The sequence below is a fragment of the Zalophus californianus genome, chromosome 8 (genome assembly GCF_009762305.2).
Source record: "Zalophus californianus isolate mZalCal1 chromosome 8, mZalCal1.pri.v2, whole genome shotgun sequence".
NCBI lineage: Eukaryota > Metazoa > Chordata > Mammalia > Carnivora > Otariidae > Zalophus > Zalophus californianus.
Window position 1 is genome coordinate 50,226,324 of NC_045602.1, and position 19,786 is coordinate 50,246,109.

Below are 19,786 nucleotides of genomic sequence, written 5' to 3' on the forward strand. Positions count from 1 at the left end.
TTGAAAACCCCTTCAGAAATGATCTACTCCTAAAACACAGCAGTAACCTAATTATTGGGTGACTATTATATACAGAACACTTTTTCATAATTAATTTTAAGGTAATACATAGCAGAAGGACAAAGGTTTTTACTCCATAAACATCTTCAGGTTTTTTTTTTTTTAAACACTTTTATTTGAGAATAGTTGACACAAATTATTACATTAGTTTCAGGTGTACAACACATGTCATGATAAGCACTGCAGAATGAATAGAACTGTCAAAACACTAAGTCGTGCACCTGAAACTAACATAACGTTCTGTGTCAACTATACTTCAATAATAAAAATTTAAAAATAAACTATGCCTGAAATGCTAAAATACATTAAAAATTAAATAAACTACAGTTGCCTGGCTCATTTTTACACATGTATTACTATACCAAATTAATACACATCATGCCTTAACTTAGGGCCTTGTTACCTTCCAAGTGTGTGCTGAAAATATCTAACCCCCACTCCAAAGTCTCACCTTAGCCTGAAGTCATTAATATCAGCAACAACTTAGAACAAGAAAAGAGAGTAGAAAGTTTACATGCAAATAAAAAAATAAATCACCCTACCTCAGAGGTGCAAAATCTAGTTCACTCTGTTGAAATAAGGAATCAGACCCAAACTCTTGATCTTGCGTCAAACATGTCAGCAAAGGCAAATCAGGAGAAGCAAAGTTGTCTTGAATGACTGCAAAGTTTCAAGTATAAAAATGTTGGGAATGCTGAAAGTTAACTGCTTAGCTTCCTCACGTACTACTTTAAAGAACCTAAATACGCAGCCAGCTGGAAGATTCTACAAGCATCAGAATGATAACAGCAGCAGCAGCAACTCCCATTTATTCATCACCTGAAAAGTTTCAGGCACTTAACGCACAAAATTTCAATGATAACCTTGAGGGATAGGTATTACTATACCCATTTTACAGCTGAGGAAACAGGATTATAAAATTTAAGAAATATTAATTTGCCCACATTCAAATAGCTTTAAGTGTCAGAATGAGAACTGAACCTAAACACTCTAATCTCTTAGCAAGTGCTCTTAACCATTATGAGTGTTTCCTTCCGTCTTAAATCAAAGTGTAGTCCATAGGTTCCTGGGCATCCCTAAGACATTCTTAGGAAGTGCCTAGAGTCAAAATTATATTCAAAATAATATTAAGATGTCATTTGCCTTATTCATTCTCATTCTCTCACAAGAGTATGGTAAAATTTTCCAGAAGCTACATCATCTATGATATTAGCAACATATTGAATGCAAAAGCAGATACCAGAATCTACCTCTCTTCTCTGAGGTTAAACATTACAGAGATTTTTTTTTTTCTTAAATAAAACAATGCTACTCTTCTAAATATTTTTGTTTTGGAAAATACTTTTCTTAAAAAATATGTAATTCATGTTAACATGCAATGGAATTATTTTTTAATGAGTTAATAAATATTTTAGAAATTTCTAAGTTTTAATTTCTAACATGGGAAGTATTCAACAATCCATATAAACAAAAGCTCTTTGAAGTCCTTGGTAATTTTAAAGTATGTAAAGGAGTCCTGTGACCAAAAAGTTTGAGAACTGCTGATTTAAAGGAAAAATAAGTCTTCTGGATTCCTGAATGTCAACTTAAATAATTCTTATTATATGTGCCTAAAAATGTGCAAACTAGGTATAAACTCCTTATTACTTATACCATTTATATAACCATAAAAACAAAAACAAAATTTTAATAGAACTAAAACTATAAAACGATCAGTACTCTAAGATTAATTTAACTGGATAGGTGATGTTTTGCTAGAACCAAACGTTCTTTCATTATGAATGTAATACCATTGCTACAGTACACTTCTGGATTTCAGAACACCTATGCTTCTGCGTGGTACACCTTCCCTATCATAACTGTCATACCCTTGTTTTAATCTTTGGTGTGGCTGCTTCCCACCTAGATTGTCAACTCCACATCCACTTTATTTACAGCTATATCTGCAATGCCTACCAAAGTACTTGCTATACTTAGTCACTCAAAACAGAATTATTTATTTACTGAACGAATTTATTAAAAATGAAGCAGAATGAAAATGATAACCTTGACGACCAAGGACTACTTGGTATGATTCCTCTTTGACCTTGGCTTACAGACTCAGTCTTAAACCTTCATAACAGAAAAGTCCTTCATCCTTCTAAGAATCATGAAGGTTTTTAACAAAGATCCCACATTTCTTCACATTTAGACAACTGCTGATGGCTTGGATCACTCTTTTTTGAGATAATTAACTGTTCCCCCACCAGTCATCATCATGACATTTGCCACTGGTGAGACCAATACATCCTTCAATGACTGTATTCATGCATAACAAAACAGCAATGATGAAATTTCCTTTAGCTATCAGATCCAGGGATCTGCTCTAATAATTAAAAATGTTCTACTTTATCCATAGTAAATGAGAAACTAGAGTTCTAAAACCTTACATAGAAAACATTTTAGAAGCCACATTGCACAATCTCCTAACCAATGTTGAAATTCTATTAGAGAATTTTGCTTGACATTTTGCAGTGATGTAAAGCTCAGTTTTTCTGTTGTTATATGGTCTTTCTACTATTAAATGGCTCTATTAGAAAGTTCTTTTTTTTTTTTTTAAGATTTTATTTAGTTATGTGACAGAGAGAGACACAGCGAGAGAGGGAACACAAGCAGGGGGAGTGGGAGAGGGAGAAGCAGGTTTCCCACCGAGCAGGGAGCCTGATGTGGGGCTCGATCCCAGCCTAGGATCATGACCTGAGCCGAAGGCAGATGCTTAACGACTGAGCCACCCAGGCACCCCTAGAAAGTTCTTTCTTTTATCAAATTGAAAACAGCCTCCCTATAAGCTGTGTATTATTTTAACCTCTAGACTAGGAACCAGCAAACATTTTTTAAAAGGCCAGCTAATAAATATTTTACACTTTGTTGGCCACATATGGTCTCTATCACATGTACTTCCTTTTTTGTTTGTTTTTGCAATCATTTAAAAATGAAAAAACTACTCTTAGTTCAGGGTTGGTACAAATCAGACCCTTGCACTAGACCTTTATAATACCGATCGATGGTACTGTTATTTTTCTGTTTACTAGACTGTCTTCCCAAAAGTGGAATAGCTTTCATCTATATATCCCTAGCATCAAACACACCATAAGCACTTAGATATTTGTTAAGCAAATGAATGAATAAATGAAAGGTAAGCTCCTTCCTCTTTAGCTTGCCAGCCCCTCAAACACCTGATCATAGCAAACTCTTCTGTTTCATCTACTGCACAATCATCTCCTCTCACAAAAGAACTCCTATGCTGTCAACATCTTTTTTTTTTAAAGATTTTATTCATTTATTTTAAAGAGAGAGAGAGAGAGAGAGCATGTGAGAGTGGGGAGGGGCAGAGGGAGAGGCAGAGAATCCCAAACAGTCTCCACTAAGCATGGAGCCTGATCCCAGGACCGGAGCCAAAACCAAGAGTCGGAGGCTCAACTGCCTGAGCCACTCAGGCACCCCGCTGTTGACATCTTTGTTAAAAAGTGAAACTAAAACAAACTTTGATGATCTACATCATAAAATACATTGGTGCCAATATTTTGATTTGGACAGCCTTGGCTTATGTTTGAAAAAAACTTGTTGAATTAACTCCTATTGGTACTCCTCTACAAAACTCTGACAAGATAACATCGTGGTTAAATCTCATTCCCCTGTGAAAGGCTAATTCTAAAATATGTGGTTGTTGCATATTTTTCAATTTTGGGGGAAAAAAAACCTGAATAAAACAGAAAGAAAAAAATAAAATTGCCTTTGAAAATAGAAGGAGAGATAAAAAGCTTCCAGGACAAACAAAAACTAAAGGAATTTGCGAACACAAAACCAGCCCTACAAGAAATATTGAAAGGGGTCCTCTAAGCAAAGAGAGAGCCTAAAAGCAACATAGACCAGAAAGGAACACAGACAATTTACAGTAACAGTCACCTCATAGGCAATACAACGGCACTAAATTCATATCTTTCAATAGTTACCCTGAATGTAAATGGGCTAAATGCCCCAATCAAAAGACACAGGCTATCAGATTGGATTAAAAAACAAGACCCATCGATATGCTGTCTGCAAGAGACTCATTTTAGACCCAAAGACACCCCCAGATTGAAAGTGAGGGGGTGGAAAACCATTTACCATGCTAATGGACACCAAAAGAAAGCTGGGGTGGCAATCCTTATATCAGACAAACTAGATTTTAAAACAAAGACTGTAATAAGAGATGAGGAAGGACACTATATCCTACTTAAAGGGTCTATCCAACAAGATCTAACAATTGTAAATATCTATGCCCCTAACATGGGAGCAGCCAATTATATAAGCCAATTAATAACAAAAGCAAAAGAAATAGATCGACGACAATACAATAATAGTGGGAGACTTTAACACCCACTCACCGAAATGCACAGATCATCTAAGCAAAAGATCAACAAGGAGATAAAGACTTTAAATGACACACTGGACCAAATGGACTTCACAGATATATTCAGAACATTCCATCCTAAAGCAACAGAATACATATTCTTCTCTAGTGCCCATGGAACATTCTCCAGAATTGATCACATCCTAGGTCACAAATCAGGTCTCAACTGGTACCAAAAGACTGGGATCATTCCCTGTATATTTTCAGACCACAATGCTTTGAAACTAGAACTCAATCACAAGAGGAAAGTCGGAAAGAACTCAAATACATGGAGGCTAAAGAGCATCCTACTAAAGAATGAATGAGTCAACCAGGAAATTAAAGAATTTAAAAAATTCATGAAAATGAAAACATAACTGTTCAAAATCTTTGGGATACAGCAAAGGCAGTCCTGAGAGGAAAGTATATAGCAATATAAGCCTTTCTCAAGAAACAAGAAAGGTCTCAAATACACAACCTAACCCTACACCTAAAGGAGCTGGAGAAAGAACAGCAAATAAAGCCTAAACCCAGCAGGAGAAGAGACATAATAAAGATCAGAGCAGAAATCAATGAAATAGAAACCAAACGAACAGTAGAACAGATCAACCAAACTAGGAGCTGGTTCTTCGAAAGAATTAACAAGATTGATAAACCCCTGGCCAGACTTATCAAAAAGAAAAGAGAAATGACCCAAATCAACAAAATCATGAGTGAAAGAGGAGAGATCACAACCAACACCAAAGAAATACAAACAATTATAAGAATATATTATGAGCAACTATATGCCAGCAAACTAGAAAATCTGGAAGAAATGGATGCATTCCTAGAGATGTATCACTACCAAAACTGAGCCAGGAAGAAATAGAAAACCTGAACAGACCTATAACCACTAAGGAAATTGAAGCAGTTATCAAAAATCTCCCAACAAACAAAAACCCAGGGCCAGATGGATTCCCAGAGGAATTCTACCAAACATTTAAAGAAGAATTAATACCTATTCTTCTGAAACTGTTCCAAAAAATAGAAATGGAAGGAAAACTTCCAAACTCATTTATAAGGCCACCATTAGCTCAATCCCAAAAGCAGACAAAGACCCCATGGAAAAGGAGAATCACAGACTTTCATCAAGGATGAACATGGATGCAAAAATTCTCACCAAAATACTAGCCAATAGGATCCAACAGTACATTAAAAGGATTATTCACCACGACCAAGTGGGATTTATCCCTGGGCTGCAAGGTTGGTTCAACATCTGCAAATCAATCAATGTGATACAAACATTAATAAAAGAAAGAACAAAAACCATATGATCCTCTCAATAGATGCAGAAATGCATTTGACAAAGTACAGGATCCTTTCTTGATCAAAACTCTTCAGAGTATAGGGACAGAGAGTACATACCTCAATATCATAAAAGGCATATATGAAAAACCTACAGTGAATATCATTCTCAATGGGGAAAAACTGAGAGCCTTCCCCCTAAGGTCAGGAACGTGGCAGGGATGTCCACTATCACCACTGCTATTCAACATAGTATTAGAAGTCCTAACCACAGCAATCAGACAACAAAAAGAAATCAAAGGCATCCAAATCGGCAAAGAAGTCAAACTCTCATGTTTGCAGATGATATGATACTTTATCTGGAAAGCCCAAGACTCCACCCCAAAACTGCCAGAACTCATACAGGAATTCAGTAAAGTGGCAGGATATAAAATCAATGCATAGAAATCAGTGGTATTCCTATACACCACCACCAAGACAAAAGAATGAGAAATTAAGGAGTCGATCCCATTTACAATTGCACCCAAAACCATAAGATACCTAGGAATAAATCTAACCAAAGAGGCAAAGGATCTGTACTCAGAAAACTATAAAATACTCATGAAAGAAATTGAGGAAGACACAAAGAAATGGAAAACCGTTCCATGCTCATGGATTGGAAGAACAAACAAGTATCGTGAAGATGTCAATGCTACCTAGAGCAATCTACACATTCAATGCAATCCCCATCAAAATGCCATCCACTTTTTTCAAAGAAATGCAATAATCCTAAAATCTGTATGGAACCAGAAAAGACCCCGAATAGCCAGAGGAATGTTGAAAAAGAAAAGCAAAGCTGGTGGCAACACAATTCCGGACCTCCAGCTCTATTACAAAGCTGTCATCATCAAGACAGTATGGTACTGGCACAAAAACAGACACATAGATCAATGGAACAGAATTGAGAGCCCAGAAATGGACCCTCAATTCTATGGTCAACTAATCTTTGACAAAGCAGGAAAGAATGTCCAGTGGAAAAAAGACAGTCTCTTTAACAAATGGTGTTGGGAAAATTGGACAGCCACATGCAGAAGAATGAAACTGGACCATTTCCTTACACCACAAACACAAACAGACTCAAAATGGTTGAAAGACCTAAATGTGAGACAGGAGTCCATCCAAATCCTGAAGGAAAACACAGGCAGCAACCTCTTTGACCTCAGCCACAGCAACTTTTTCCTAGAAACATCGCCAAAGGCAAGGGAAATAAGGGCAAAATGAACTATTGGGACCTCATCAAGATAAAAAGGTTTTGCGCAGCAAAAGAAACAGTCCACAAAACCAAAAGACAACCGACAGAATGGGAGAAGATATTTGCAAATGACATATCAGATAAAGGGCTAGTATTCAAAATCTATAAAGAACTTCTTAAACTCAACACCCAAAGAACAAATGATCCAATCAAGAAATGGGCAGAAGACATGAACAGATATTTTTCCAAAGAAGACATCCAAATGGCCAACAGACTCATGAAAAAGTGCTCAACATTGCTCGGCATCAGGGAAATCCAAATCAAAACCTCAATGAGATATCACCTCACACCAGTCAGAATGGCTAAAATTAACAAGTCAGGAAATGACAGATGTTGGCGGGGATGCGGAGAAAGGGGAACCCTCCTACACTGTTGGTGGGAATGCAAGCTGGTGCAGCCACTCTGGGAAACAGTATGAAGGTTCTTCAAAAAGTTGAAAATAGAGCTACCATACAATCCAGCAATTGCACTACTGGGTATTTACCCCAAAGATACAAATGTAGGGATCCGAAGGGGTACATGCACCCTGATGTTTATAGCAGCAATGTCCACAATAGCCAAACTGTGGAAAGAGCTAAGATGTCCATCAACAGATGAACGGATAAAGAAGAAGTGGTATATATATACAGTGGAATATTATGCAGCCATCAAAAGAAATGAAATCTTGCCATTTGCAATGATGTGGATAGAACTGGAGAGTGTTAAGCTGAGAGAAATAAGTCATTCAGAGAAAGACATGTATCATATGACCTGACTGATATGAAGAATTCTTAATCTCAGGAAACAAAATGAGGGTTGCTGGAGTGGGGGGAGGGTGGGAGGGATGGGGTGGCTGGGTGACAGACACTGGGGACAGTGAGCGCTATGAATTGTGCAAGACTGTTGAATCACAGATCTGTACCTCTGAAACAAATAATACATTATATGTTAAAAAAAGCAAAAAAGAAGATAGCAGGAGGGAAAGAACGAAGGGGGGGAAATTGGAAGGGGCGATGAACCATGAGAGACGATGGACTCTGAAAAACAAACTGAGGGTTCTAGAGGGAAGGGGGGTGGGAGGATGGGTTAGCCTGGTGATGGGTCTTAAAGAGGGCACGTTCTGCATGGAGCAGTGGGTGTTATACACAAACAATGAATATGGAACACTATATCAAAAACTAATGATGTAATATATGGTAATTAACATAACATAATAATAACAAAAAAAAAAAGAAAGAAGTCTGATGCATCAATTCCCTCTGCCTTCCCAGTTTTGTTCCATGGCACCTCCATCTGAAAGTTCATGCACACTTGTTCCAGGAGCAGAAGACAGAGGCCATCTACAAATGGAACATCTCAGGGTGCTAGAGGAAGAAGGGAGAACTATAATGAGAGGGCTACTTATATCCAAATGAATTTATTGCCACTCAAGGTCCATTACCAGGAAATGTTGGGGATTTCTGGAGAATGGTGTGGGAAACCAGAGAGAAAACATTAGTAAAGCTAACACAGTGTTTTGAAAAAGGGCAGGTCAGGTGCCATCATTATTGGCCAGAGGACAACAAACCAGTTACTGCCTTTGGAGATATAGTGATTACAAAGCTAATGGAGGATGTTCAGATAGTTTGGACCATCAGGGATCTGAAAATTGAAAGGCATGGAGATTACATGACTGTTCAACAGTGTAACTTTACTGCTTGGCCTGAGCATGGGGTCCCGGAAAACAGTGCCCCTCTAGTTCACTTTGTAAAACTGGTTCAAACAAGCAGAGCACATGACACCACACCCATGATTGTTTACTGCAGTGCTGGAGTTGGAAGAACTGGAGTTTTTATTGCTCTGGACCACTTAACACAACATATAAATGACCACGATTTTGTGGATATATATGGATTAGTAGCTGAATTGAGAAGTGAAAGAATATGCATGGTCCAGAACCTGGCACAGTATATCTTTTTATACCAATGCATTCTGGATCTCTTATCAAGTAAAGGAAGTAATCAGCCCATCTGTTTTGTTAACTATTCAGCACTTCAGAAGATGGACTCTTGGGATGCCATGGAAGGTGATGTTGAGCTTAAATGGGAAGAGAACACCATGTAAATATCCAGACCAAAGATTACAACTGGAAGATATTTTCAAATCCCAGGGGCCAAAATTTCCCCCTCATTCTTCTGAATTGAAATGTGCAACCTTAAAGAAAGCTCTATGTTTCTGTTACTGTGCCTTACTAAATGGATTGACATTTTAGGAATACTTCTAGGAAATAGCTAATTCAGGATAGTCATTGTGTTTCGTACAGAATAAATACGCATTGAAAATGTTTAAGAAAAGCGATCCCAGAGATTTTTGAAGTCTTCCATATTTTTGGAATGAGCCAAATAGAAAATGATCATTAGATTAGCATGTGTATTTCCAGGTAAATTTTCCCCACATATTGGATTGAATCTTGAACAAGAATTGTAAATGTTGATTCGGTCGTGTTATTTTGGCCACCAGGGTGTTAACGTTCCTTCTGGATAACTTCCAGGACTGTCCTAATGCTCTGTACTTCCGTGTACATCCCTGGGTTTTGAATCCTCTGTTTTATGAGTGCTGAGATATCATCTCGTGATCTCCAACAGCTGAACAGTAACCCCTTGACACTGCCGGGATTACTCAGCCTTTATACAACACACAGTAGCTCTTCGGGGACACTTAGGGCTATTTAAGTTGCTTTGTGATCTTTAGTTTGAAAAACAAAAAGAAAAATGGAACAGTGCGATTGCTCATAGGAAGCTGTAGAGTATTTTGTGCTGTCTACATCTGTACCTTTTCCAGGACGAGTTGTACCACTATGCTGTATCATTAAATACATGGTTAAATGTATCCAAAAAATAATAATAATATTGCCTTAATTATCATTTAGGCATAAAAAATTGAAATTACCATAATGGTTAAGCACTCTTCTATATCCACACTATCCAAAGTAGTAATAGCACAATTCTATCTCCTACTCTGATAATCTGAGAGGTACTTAGAGTTTACCTTTAGTAAAGAGCTATTAAATCAGTTCCATATTAAGCAGAGGAAACCAGTAAGATCTACCTCAGACAAGTTATTCAACCTCTTTATCTCACTTTTGGAGTCTGAAAACTGAGAATACCATGCCTTAACTAATACTAAGAATCTAATGAAGCAAGCTTAAACATTTGTTTTGTTTTTTAAGGATCATGGAGGCTCCATTGCTGAGAGAAGCTGTCAAAGGATAATACATAGTATACCCCAAGAAAAAACCCACAAATTCACGGCTGAGGAGGTATACCCACTAGAGAGGAAGTTATTACTTTTCTGCCTTCTGCGAGGTATAGGACATAATGAAGGGCAGGTGCACATTTAACATAACTAGACCAGCTGGCCAGTGTAGAAAACCAGAAATAAGCTAATACCTTTGAGGATGGCTCTACAGAGCTCCTCAACTCATGAAAGGATTTAGGGGCACCTAGGTTGCTCAGTCAGTTAAACATCTGACTCTTCGTTTTGACTCAGGTCATGATCTCTCAGTGGAGAGATTGAGCCTTGCGTCGGCCTCCACGATCACTGCAGAGTCTGCTTCAGATTCTCTCTCCCTCTTCCCTCTGCTTCTCCCCACTCCCTGCTCGCTCATATGCTCTCTCTCTAAAATAAATAAATAATCTTGAAAGGAAGGAAGGAAGAGAAATGAAAAGAAGGGAAGGAAGAGATTCAGATGCAAGACCTAAAGTCCCCCAAAGTATTTTACAAATATGAGTTATTACTACCAGTTAAAAATAAAGAGGCATTACCTAGCAGCGGCGAACATAAGAGACCTCTCTTGGCTTCCTTTACTTGATTTTCTGGTTGGGTCAATATACCTTCCTCCACAGAGGTGAAGTCTGTCACTTCGGTCCCTTCCTCTCGCATATTAAACCTGGTCTGGGTTATATCCAAGGTGTGGGAAGAGTCCATTTCTTGAGGAAGATAATGCCAAGATTCTGTTCTCTAAAACAATAATTTTGAAGGAAAATATGCTAAGTCATTAACTGAGTTACCATATACGTTAATATTTAGATTTAAATATCCATCCACCCATGTAGCATTTAGCTTCTATATAATCACATTCTCATCACGGTGTTTTTGGAGAAAGCAAAACTGTTCTTTCTGTATGTTTTTTGCAATATTAACTACATTTTAGACCTCTTCTCATCACTACCCATCTTTTAACGTGTGATATCACTAGGATTTCTGCTATTCATTAACAGTTCTCTTCACTATAACAATACATTTGGTTCTACATGATGAAATCTTACAATTTGATTACAAGACTGAAAAAGATTTTCCAAACCTAAAGCTATAAGATGCTCTACACGTGACCACTTTACTGAATTCTTAATTAGCAATACTGGTTTCTAGTGGGCTTGGCTCTTCTCATTATGTAAGATTATCACATCATTCATGAATAATGATACAAAATGTTTACTCTTACATTAGTGGCAAGATTCAGAGCAAAGCTTCTCAAGTTATCTATGGGAAAAAACAATTTTTCCTACTTCCAACTCTAACATTTTATTAAAATACTAATAAAAATTAGTAATCAATAAGTCCGTAAAAATAATAAACCAACTAATAAAAAATAAAAACTAGAAAATTAAATTTAAAAGATATATAAGCCCAAAATATAAAACACAAAGCCAAATGTCCAATTTTTAGTTCTAAAAAACAAAATTACTCTGTCAAATTTATAAACGTTTCTAAATACTTCTATATTCTTGTACTTATCTCTTAACAACCAATTCATGAACTGGCACCAATCCACAGACCACGCTAAGTAGCAATGTTGAATTAAAGACTATCTGAAACTAATGATGTTCTATATGTTGGCTAATTGAATTTAAATTAAAAAAAAGACTAATGGTAAACAATTTTATCCGCATTTTCCTTTTAAATTTGGTATTGGTTAATAAAGATATTCTTCCTATCATGCTATGAAAGTACACTTTTATTTTCATATTTAATCTGATTAGAAATGAACTCTAAATTTGATCAAACTATAATACAGTATTTTTTTCCCCAATTAAGTCTGATAATGTAATAAATTTCTTTCTAGTGCAACATTCCTTACTTGGCAGTGGTAGATCAGACTTTTAATCATATTTGTTAGCATACTCTTTAACATTTTCACTCATATATAGTCTTAAGATTAATCAGGATTTTTGAATGCCTTGCTTTGTTTTCTAACCTTATTCCATAACTTTATTCCATATTTGTTTAAGATTTTATTTATTTGAGACAGAGAGAGAGAGAGAGAGAGAGAGAGAGCGAGCATGAGCAGGGGGAGGGGCAGAGGGAAAGGGAGAAGCAGACTCCCCACCGAGTGCAAAGCCCAATGTGGGGCTTGATCCCAGGACCCTGAGATCATGACCTGAGCCGAAGGCAGATGATTGACAAACTGAGCCACCTAGGCACCCCAACCTATTGATTTTCATTGTTTGTAAATAGTCTATTACCGAACTTTTCTTTCTTAACCAATTCAAATGTTTTCTTAAGAGAATATAAATTTTTTATTCCCAAATAACCCAAAATCTATAAAAAGATGTATTATAATTTAGAATGATTTTCTCACTTTCATCTTTGAAGTTATTAGTTAAAATTACCATTACTTAAAATTCATTAATTAAATATTCTTTTAGTAAGTTAACTAACTATCCACTACCTATTATCAGTTATATAAATATATGCAGAAAAAAGAACTGGAGTAATATTCTAAAACAGTAACACTACTCATCTACAGCTTGTGGGATTACAGAACAGTAGACCTTTGCCATTCCAAAATATCTCAATCCCTGCTATGTTGGATAAATTAGTCCAACCTAGAGCATCAAAATCACTACTTGAAACATGTTTTTTATGTTTTTAATACTTGGAAATAGAAGGTGATTGATTTTAAATTTTTTCTTTTGAGAGTACTCGATTCTGTAGAGCATAGCAAGCCAAAGAAGTGTTTTAAAGCAGGGGAATTCCAGTCATTGTGTGACTCTCACTACAGAAAAATCTCTAGTCCCCAACTCATCTCTCAGCCTCCGTGAGGATGGTTTGAGCCTGGTCCCATAGTTTATTCCTCACTCCAAAGAGACAGGTATCTGTTGGCTCTCCTGCCCATCCTCTGGCCTCATCAGATCACTCTACTGTAGCTCAACTTCAGTAATTCTTTAACCTCATTAAGACAATTATCCTATCACATTAACACTTTTCATAATTCCTTTCTTTCCTGTATTTCCCTCTTTACCACTCGGAGAGTTCATAGCCATCCTTATAACCACTGCCTTGCAAACATCTTTAACTTCCCTGCCCTTTTCTCCCACTATCCTATTTGCCTGGTAAAAGCTCAGTTCTCTAGTCGAACCTTCTCCTTATCTGAATCTAAACAGCAGCACATTGCTGAATAAAGCACAAACCCAAATGGTTTTTCCCTTAAATTGATGACATTAAACCTCAAGGGCACTCAGCATTGCCTAGAAATCCTACTATATTTTCCTGGTAAACTGACTTGCTAAAATGACTACACTCTCTCTCCTCAGAACTATAGAACTCTCCTTCCTCATTTTCAACTGATGACCTCATCTCCTACTTCAATTAAGTGAAGAGCAGGAGATGGAACTTCCTTATCTTCCTATCACCAGATCTACAATCCCATTTTTATCTTGTGACTTGAAAAAGTCTCTGTACCTACCAAAGGCCTTCCCATCTCATTCCATTCTTTTCAACGACTGCCATCCTATATGATTCTCCTGCTTTCATCCATTTTCCCTCTCTACTAAATCATTTCTCTCCCCAAGCAAACATATTTATAATTTCCCATCATAAAATAAAGTTATAAAACATCCCTGTTCAACATTTTCTCTTGGGTTTTTTTTTCTTTTTTTTTTTAAGTTTTTAGTTTTTATTTAAATCTCAGTTAACAGGGACACCTGGGTGGCTCAGTCGGTTGAGCGTCTGCCTTCAGCTCAGGTCATGATCCCAGGGTCCTGGGATCGAGTCCCACATTGGGCTCCATCCTCTGTGGGGAGCCTACTTTTCTGTCTGCCTCTGCCTCTCTCTCTCTCTGTCTCTGTCTCTCATGAATAAATAAATAAAATCTTAAAAAAAAACTCAGTTAACATACAGTGTAATATTAGTTTCAGGTGTACCTGAATTTAGTGATTTAATACTTACATACAACACCTGGTGCTGGTCACAAGTTTGTATAATTTTGTTGCTGTTTCTATCACACAATGGTTGCTTGTGTTATACCTTTTTAATCAATATAAAAAGGCCCTCAAATCTCTAATGTTTTTGACATAAACACATTTTGAGGGAGAAAAAAGATTAGAGATATAAATTTGGATTTTTAAGTATACAAATATATTTAACCCCCCAGATCTAGATGAGAACTAAAACATCCCAACACTTCAAGCAGAAGTCAAAAACTCAAATGTGTACAGGGCCAAGGAGGTAACAGAAATGAGTAAATCCACCTGAAATTAGAGTGATGGGACCTGTGGCCAAATATGCACTGCATACACACTTTAAAGTGTTTTATTTCAAAATTTTAAAAACACTGCCAAAAAAAAATTTTTTTCCCCTGAAAACCACATTTGGCCATTATTCAGGCCCACAGCTTGCAACCTTTGATTTCAAAGTTGTTTTTTTTTTTTTAAAGATTTTATTTATTTATTTGACAGAGAAAGACACAGCAAGAGAGGGAACACAAGCAGGGGGAGTGGGAAAGGGAGAAGCAGGCTTCCTGCCGAGCAGGGAGCCCGATGTGGGACTCGATCCCAGGACCCTGGGATCATGACCTGAGCCGAAGGCACACGGCGGAAGATAAAGCAGCAAAGGAAACTAAGAATAGCAGAAGAGTAGAAAGAAAACTAGTAGAAGCTAAGAAAGGAAATGATTTTAAGAAGTTATGCAATGGTTAACAGTGTCAAATGCTATTTACTGCAGCTAAAATGAGGACAGAAAAGTGCTCACTGTATTCAGCTATACAAATGTTGGCAAAACTTGCTTTCACAGAGTTGAGGTCAGAACACAAAGCAGATTAAGTAAAATAATAAGTAGATCCTAACCGGTGATATAAGGTACATATATTAAAAAGGAAAAAAATACAGTTGATATAATTGTCTACTTAGAAAGTCCTAGGGGCACCTGGGTGACTCAGCTGATGAAGCGTCTGACTCTTGATTTCAGTTCAGGTCATGATCTCACAGTCATGTGATCGAGCCCCAGCAGACTCTCTGCTGGGTGTGGAGCCTGTTTGGTTTTCTCTCTCCCTCTGCCCCTCTCTGCTCTCTCTCCCTCTCTCAAAATAAATAAATAAATAAATAAATAAATAAGTCCTAAAAAACATCTACAAAAGAGCTACTACTAAAATCAGTAAATGTGATTAGCAAGGTCACAGGATACAAGTTCAATATAGTCATTTATATCTCCATATACTTGCAATCAATAGGAAATTGAAATTTTTAAAAACATCAATAAAATTAATCACACCTTAATAAAAGCAATGTTTTTTAAATAAAAGAAAAAGGTCAGTTTAACAGAAACATGTGTTAAGTTTGGTACACCGAAGACAACAAAACACTGATGAAAAAATTAAACACCTAAATGAAACTGAAAGAACCGCAGTGTTTGTGGGTTAGAGAACTCAAATATTATTAAGATGTCAATTCTCTCCAAATTGATGTATAGACTCAAGGCAATCTTAATCAAAATTCCAGCAGGCTTTTTTAATAGACAAGCTGATTCTAAGATTTATACAGAAATTAAAAGAATCTAACATAAACAAAACCATTTTTCAAAAGAGGAACAAAGTGTGAGAACTCACACTACCTGATTTCAAGACAGTATTAATGATTAAGAGTGTGGGACTGGCATGACAGACATATAAATCAATGGAATAGAGTCCAGAAATAGACCAACACATATACAGTTAATCTGTTTTTGATAAAGATGCCAAGGAAGCACTAAACAAAAAGAGTATTTTCAGCAAATAGTGTGGGAATGACAAATATTCATATGTAAAAAAATAAAGCTGGACCCTTACTTCACATCATATATAAAAACCAACTCAAAATGGATCACAGATAATAAATGTAAAACTAGAACTATAAAACTTCAGAAACAGTGGTTCACAACTGGGTAAAATTTTGACACTCCCTTTGCCCTCAACCACGGGACATTCGGCAATGTTTGGAGACATGTTTCATGGTTACAACACGGAGGATTACTACTGATATCTAGTGGGGAAAGGTCAAGGAGGCTGCTAACCACTACAACACACAGGACAGCTCCACACAATAAGGAACTATCTAGGCCAAAATGTCAAAAGTGCCAAGGTTGAGAAACCTTGTTCTAGAAAAATATATAAGATAAAATCTTTGTGGCATAGGATTAGGAAAAAATTTCTCAGAACACAAGAATACAAACCATAAAAAAAATCCAAAATCTATACACCAACTTCATCAAAATCAAAGCTTCTGTTCTTCAAAAGATACATAATATTCATTTTTATGTGGGTTTTTTTTTTTAAGATTTTATTCATTTGTTTGTCGGAGAGAGAGAGCACAAGCAGGGGGAGTGGCAGGCAGGGGGAGAAGCAGACACCCCACTGAGCAGGAAGCCCGATGTGGGTCTCAATCTCAGGACCCTGGGATCATGACTTGAGCTGAAGGCAGACATTTAACCAACTGAGCCACCCACACATCCCGATATATAGAATTCAAAGAAAAACCACAGAGTGGGAAAAAGTACTTGCAAAATATGCATTTGATAAAGGACTTGCATCTAGAACTGATAAAGAACTTCCAAACTCAACAAACAGAATAAATAAGCCATTAAAAATGGGGGAGAGATTTTAAAAGACCCTAAAGAAGAAACACGGATGGCAAATAAGCACACAAAAAGATGTACAGTATCATTAGTCATTAGGAAAATGCATAGTAAAACCACAATGAGACACCATAATACTCCTATGTGTAAAATGGCTAAAAATTTTAAAACAAAACAACTGGCAATACCAAGAACTGGCAAGGATGCAAATCAACTAGAACTCTCATATATTATGAGGGAAGGCAAAATGGCACAGCCACTTTGGAAAACAGTTTAGTACTTTCTCATAACATTAAACATACAATTACTTTATCATCCAGCAATCTCATTCCTAAGTATTTACCAAGAGGATGAAACCACTTGTCTACCAAAAACCTTCACCTGTATGGAATACTACTCAGCAATAAAAAATTAAAAAGAACCAACTATTGATTCATACAACAATATGGATAAATCTCAAAAGCACGTACTTAGTGAAAGAAGCCAGATTCGAAAACCTATACACTTTAATTCTGAAAGGGCAAAACTATAAGGACAAAAATCAGATCAGTGGTTGCCAGGGACTAAGGATGGGGAGATGACTGATTATAGTGAGGCACAAGGGAACTTTTCTGGGGTCATGGCAATCTTGTATATCTCAAATGTGGTAGTGGTTATGTAACTGTATATATTTGTCAAAGCTCATCAAACTGTATACCTAAAAGAGTAAGGATTGCTGTATTTAAATTCTACATCAATGAGGTTAACATAGCAGGAAATGGAGAGAGAAAATTCTTGAAAATTTCATTTAACAGGGAGCAGAATATTAAACCAAACAGTAGCTGGAGGGGAAGAAAGGAAGAGACATTTGTACTCAAGCTGCTGGAGGTGACATGGTCTAGACTGTGACCATGGGATGAGTAACCTAGTAGGGGGTAGCAATTTAGGAGGAGAAATGGAGGAAAAGATCTGTGAAGGTTAGATCAAAGATCCAGGCATTTTAGGCACTACATGGGTAATATAAGCTGAAGTGAAAGAAACAGAACACTGTAGCAAAAGCCATAGTTTTCAATGAATAAAGAGAGGTAACTCAGACAACAGCAACAAAGATGAATGAACAGAATAACAAGGAGAAAAGAGGGGAGGAAATAAGAAAGTGGCATAATGCTCCAGCTATGCTGAGGAACCTAGGCATAAAGGCAGAAATAAAGAGCTACAGGATCGATCCATGACATATATTTTATTTTTTTTCATGGCATATATATAATAAGACAGGGACAAAAAGGAAGACACCTATTTTTGGACCATGCTCTACCATAAGTATGTCCTCAGAGAATATAAAACTATTTTGGGATATATCCATATATTCATTTCCTAGGACTGCCATAACAAAGTTACACAAATTGGGGGGCTCAAAACAACAGAAATTTATTTTCTCACAGGCTAGAGGTTTGGAGGTTAGAAGTCTGGAATCAGGGTGTTGGCAGGGCCACACTCCACCCAAAGCCTCTAGGGGAGGATCCTTCCTTACCTCTTCTACCCGCAGGTAGCCCCAGGCATTCCTTGGCTTGTGGCAGTATATCTCCAATCTCTGCCTCTGTCTTCACAAGGCTGACTTCTTCCTGTGTGTGTCTCTCTACACATGCTGTTCTCCTCTCTTACAAGGATATCAGTTATATTGGATTAAAGGCCTACCATACTACAGTATGATCTCATCTAAGTTGTATCTGCAATCACCCTATTTCCAAATAAGGACACATTCTAAAGTACTGGGGATTAGGACTTCAACAAATTTTGGGGCATACAATTCAATCTATTACAATCCCCCTTTCATTTAATGGTCCCAGAGTACTATGCACTTTCTGGTCAAGGTTTCTTTTAACCCCTTTCTTTCCCTTGATGATAGCAAATCTCCTTCATCCATATCTTGTAACAAATGGATAATCACTGCAATATAGAGAGAATTGAAGGTACCAGAAGAAATCTGATAACCAAGTTATTAGATAATCAACCTTAAATATTTAACCATTATGAATAAGGCTGCATTTTTCCTCCAACAAACACATGTAAGCTTCTTTCCTATCTGCTCACAAGTTTTCCATCTCTTCTAAATTTATGACTATACTCTAGATTAGTGGTTCTCAAAGTGTGGCCCAAATTTCCCTGGCAATCAAAGACACTCTTTCAGGAAATCTATGTGCAGCTCCCTTTTCTATGTATCTAAATAAGGCCAGATTTTTTTTTCACATACTTCAGTGTATCCCAACAGACTAAATGCAGAAGCAGATATGAGAATCCAATTGTGATGGTTAATTTTATGTGTCAACTTGGCTGAGCCACCAGGTGCCCAGATATTTGGTTAAACATTATTCTGTATGTCTAGATTAACATCTGATTAACATTTGATCCACAGACTGAGTAAAGCAGATTGCCCTTTCCACTGTGGGCAAGCCTCATCCACTCCATTAAAGGCCTGAATGGAACAAAAAGCTGAGCAAAACAGAATTCACTCTCTCTGCCTGATGGTCTTAAGGCTGGTACATAGGTCTTCTCCTGCCTTTAGACTTGGATTCATAATAGAACTTACACCATTAGTTCTCCTGGTTCTCAGGCCTTTGGATTCAGACTACAACTATACTATCAGCTCTCCTGGGTCTCCAGGCGGCAGATCTTAGAATTCTCAGCAATCACAAGAGCAAATTCCTTATTTTGTGTGTGTGTGTGTGTGTGTGTGTGTGTGTGTGTGTGTGTATAAGTCTCCTCTTGGTTCTGTTTTTCTGGAGAACCCTGTCTAATATACCATCTTTTATTACGCCTGACATTAAAGAGATATGCAAAAATGTAAAACAATGCCACTCTTTCAACTAATTTTTTTGTCTTGGAAAATAGTTATTTTTCATTTTAAAAATACATTA

General features: G+C 37.0%; 1 protein-coding gene across 4 annotated transcripts in view; it reads right to left on the reverse strand.

Annotated features, from left to right (window-relative positions):
• The window catches only part of ALMS1 (ALMS1 centrosome and basal body associated protein), a 204,113-nt gene that overhangs the window by 156,814 nt on the left and 27,513 nt on the right, over nucleotides 1–19,786 (reverse strand). For all 4 annotated transcript variants that reach the window (XM_027620974.2, XM_027620976.2, XM_027620978.2 and 1 more), the window contains exons 3-4: nucleotides 10,829–11,024; nucleotides 603–720 (exon numbers count right to left, since the gene is read on the reverse strand). In XM_027620974.2, coding sequence (XP_027476775.1) covers nucleotides 603–720; nucleotides 10,829–11,024 — 314 coding nt within the window. The remainder of the gene's footprint in view (nucleotides 1–602; nucleotides 721–10,828; nucleotides 11,025–19,786) is intronic.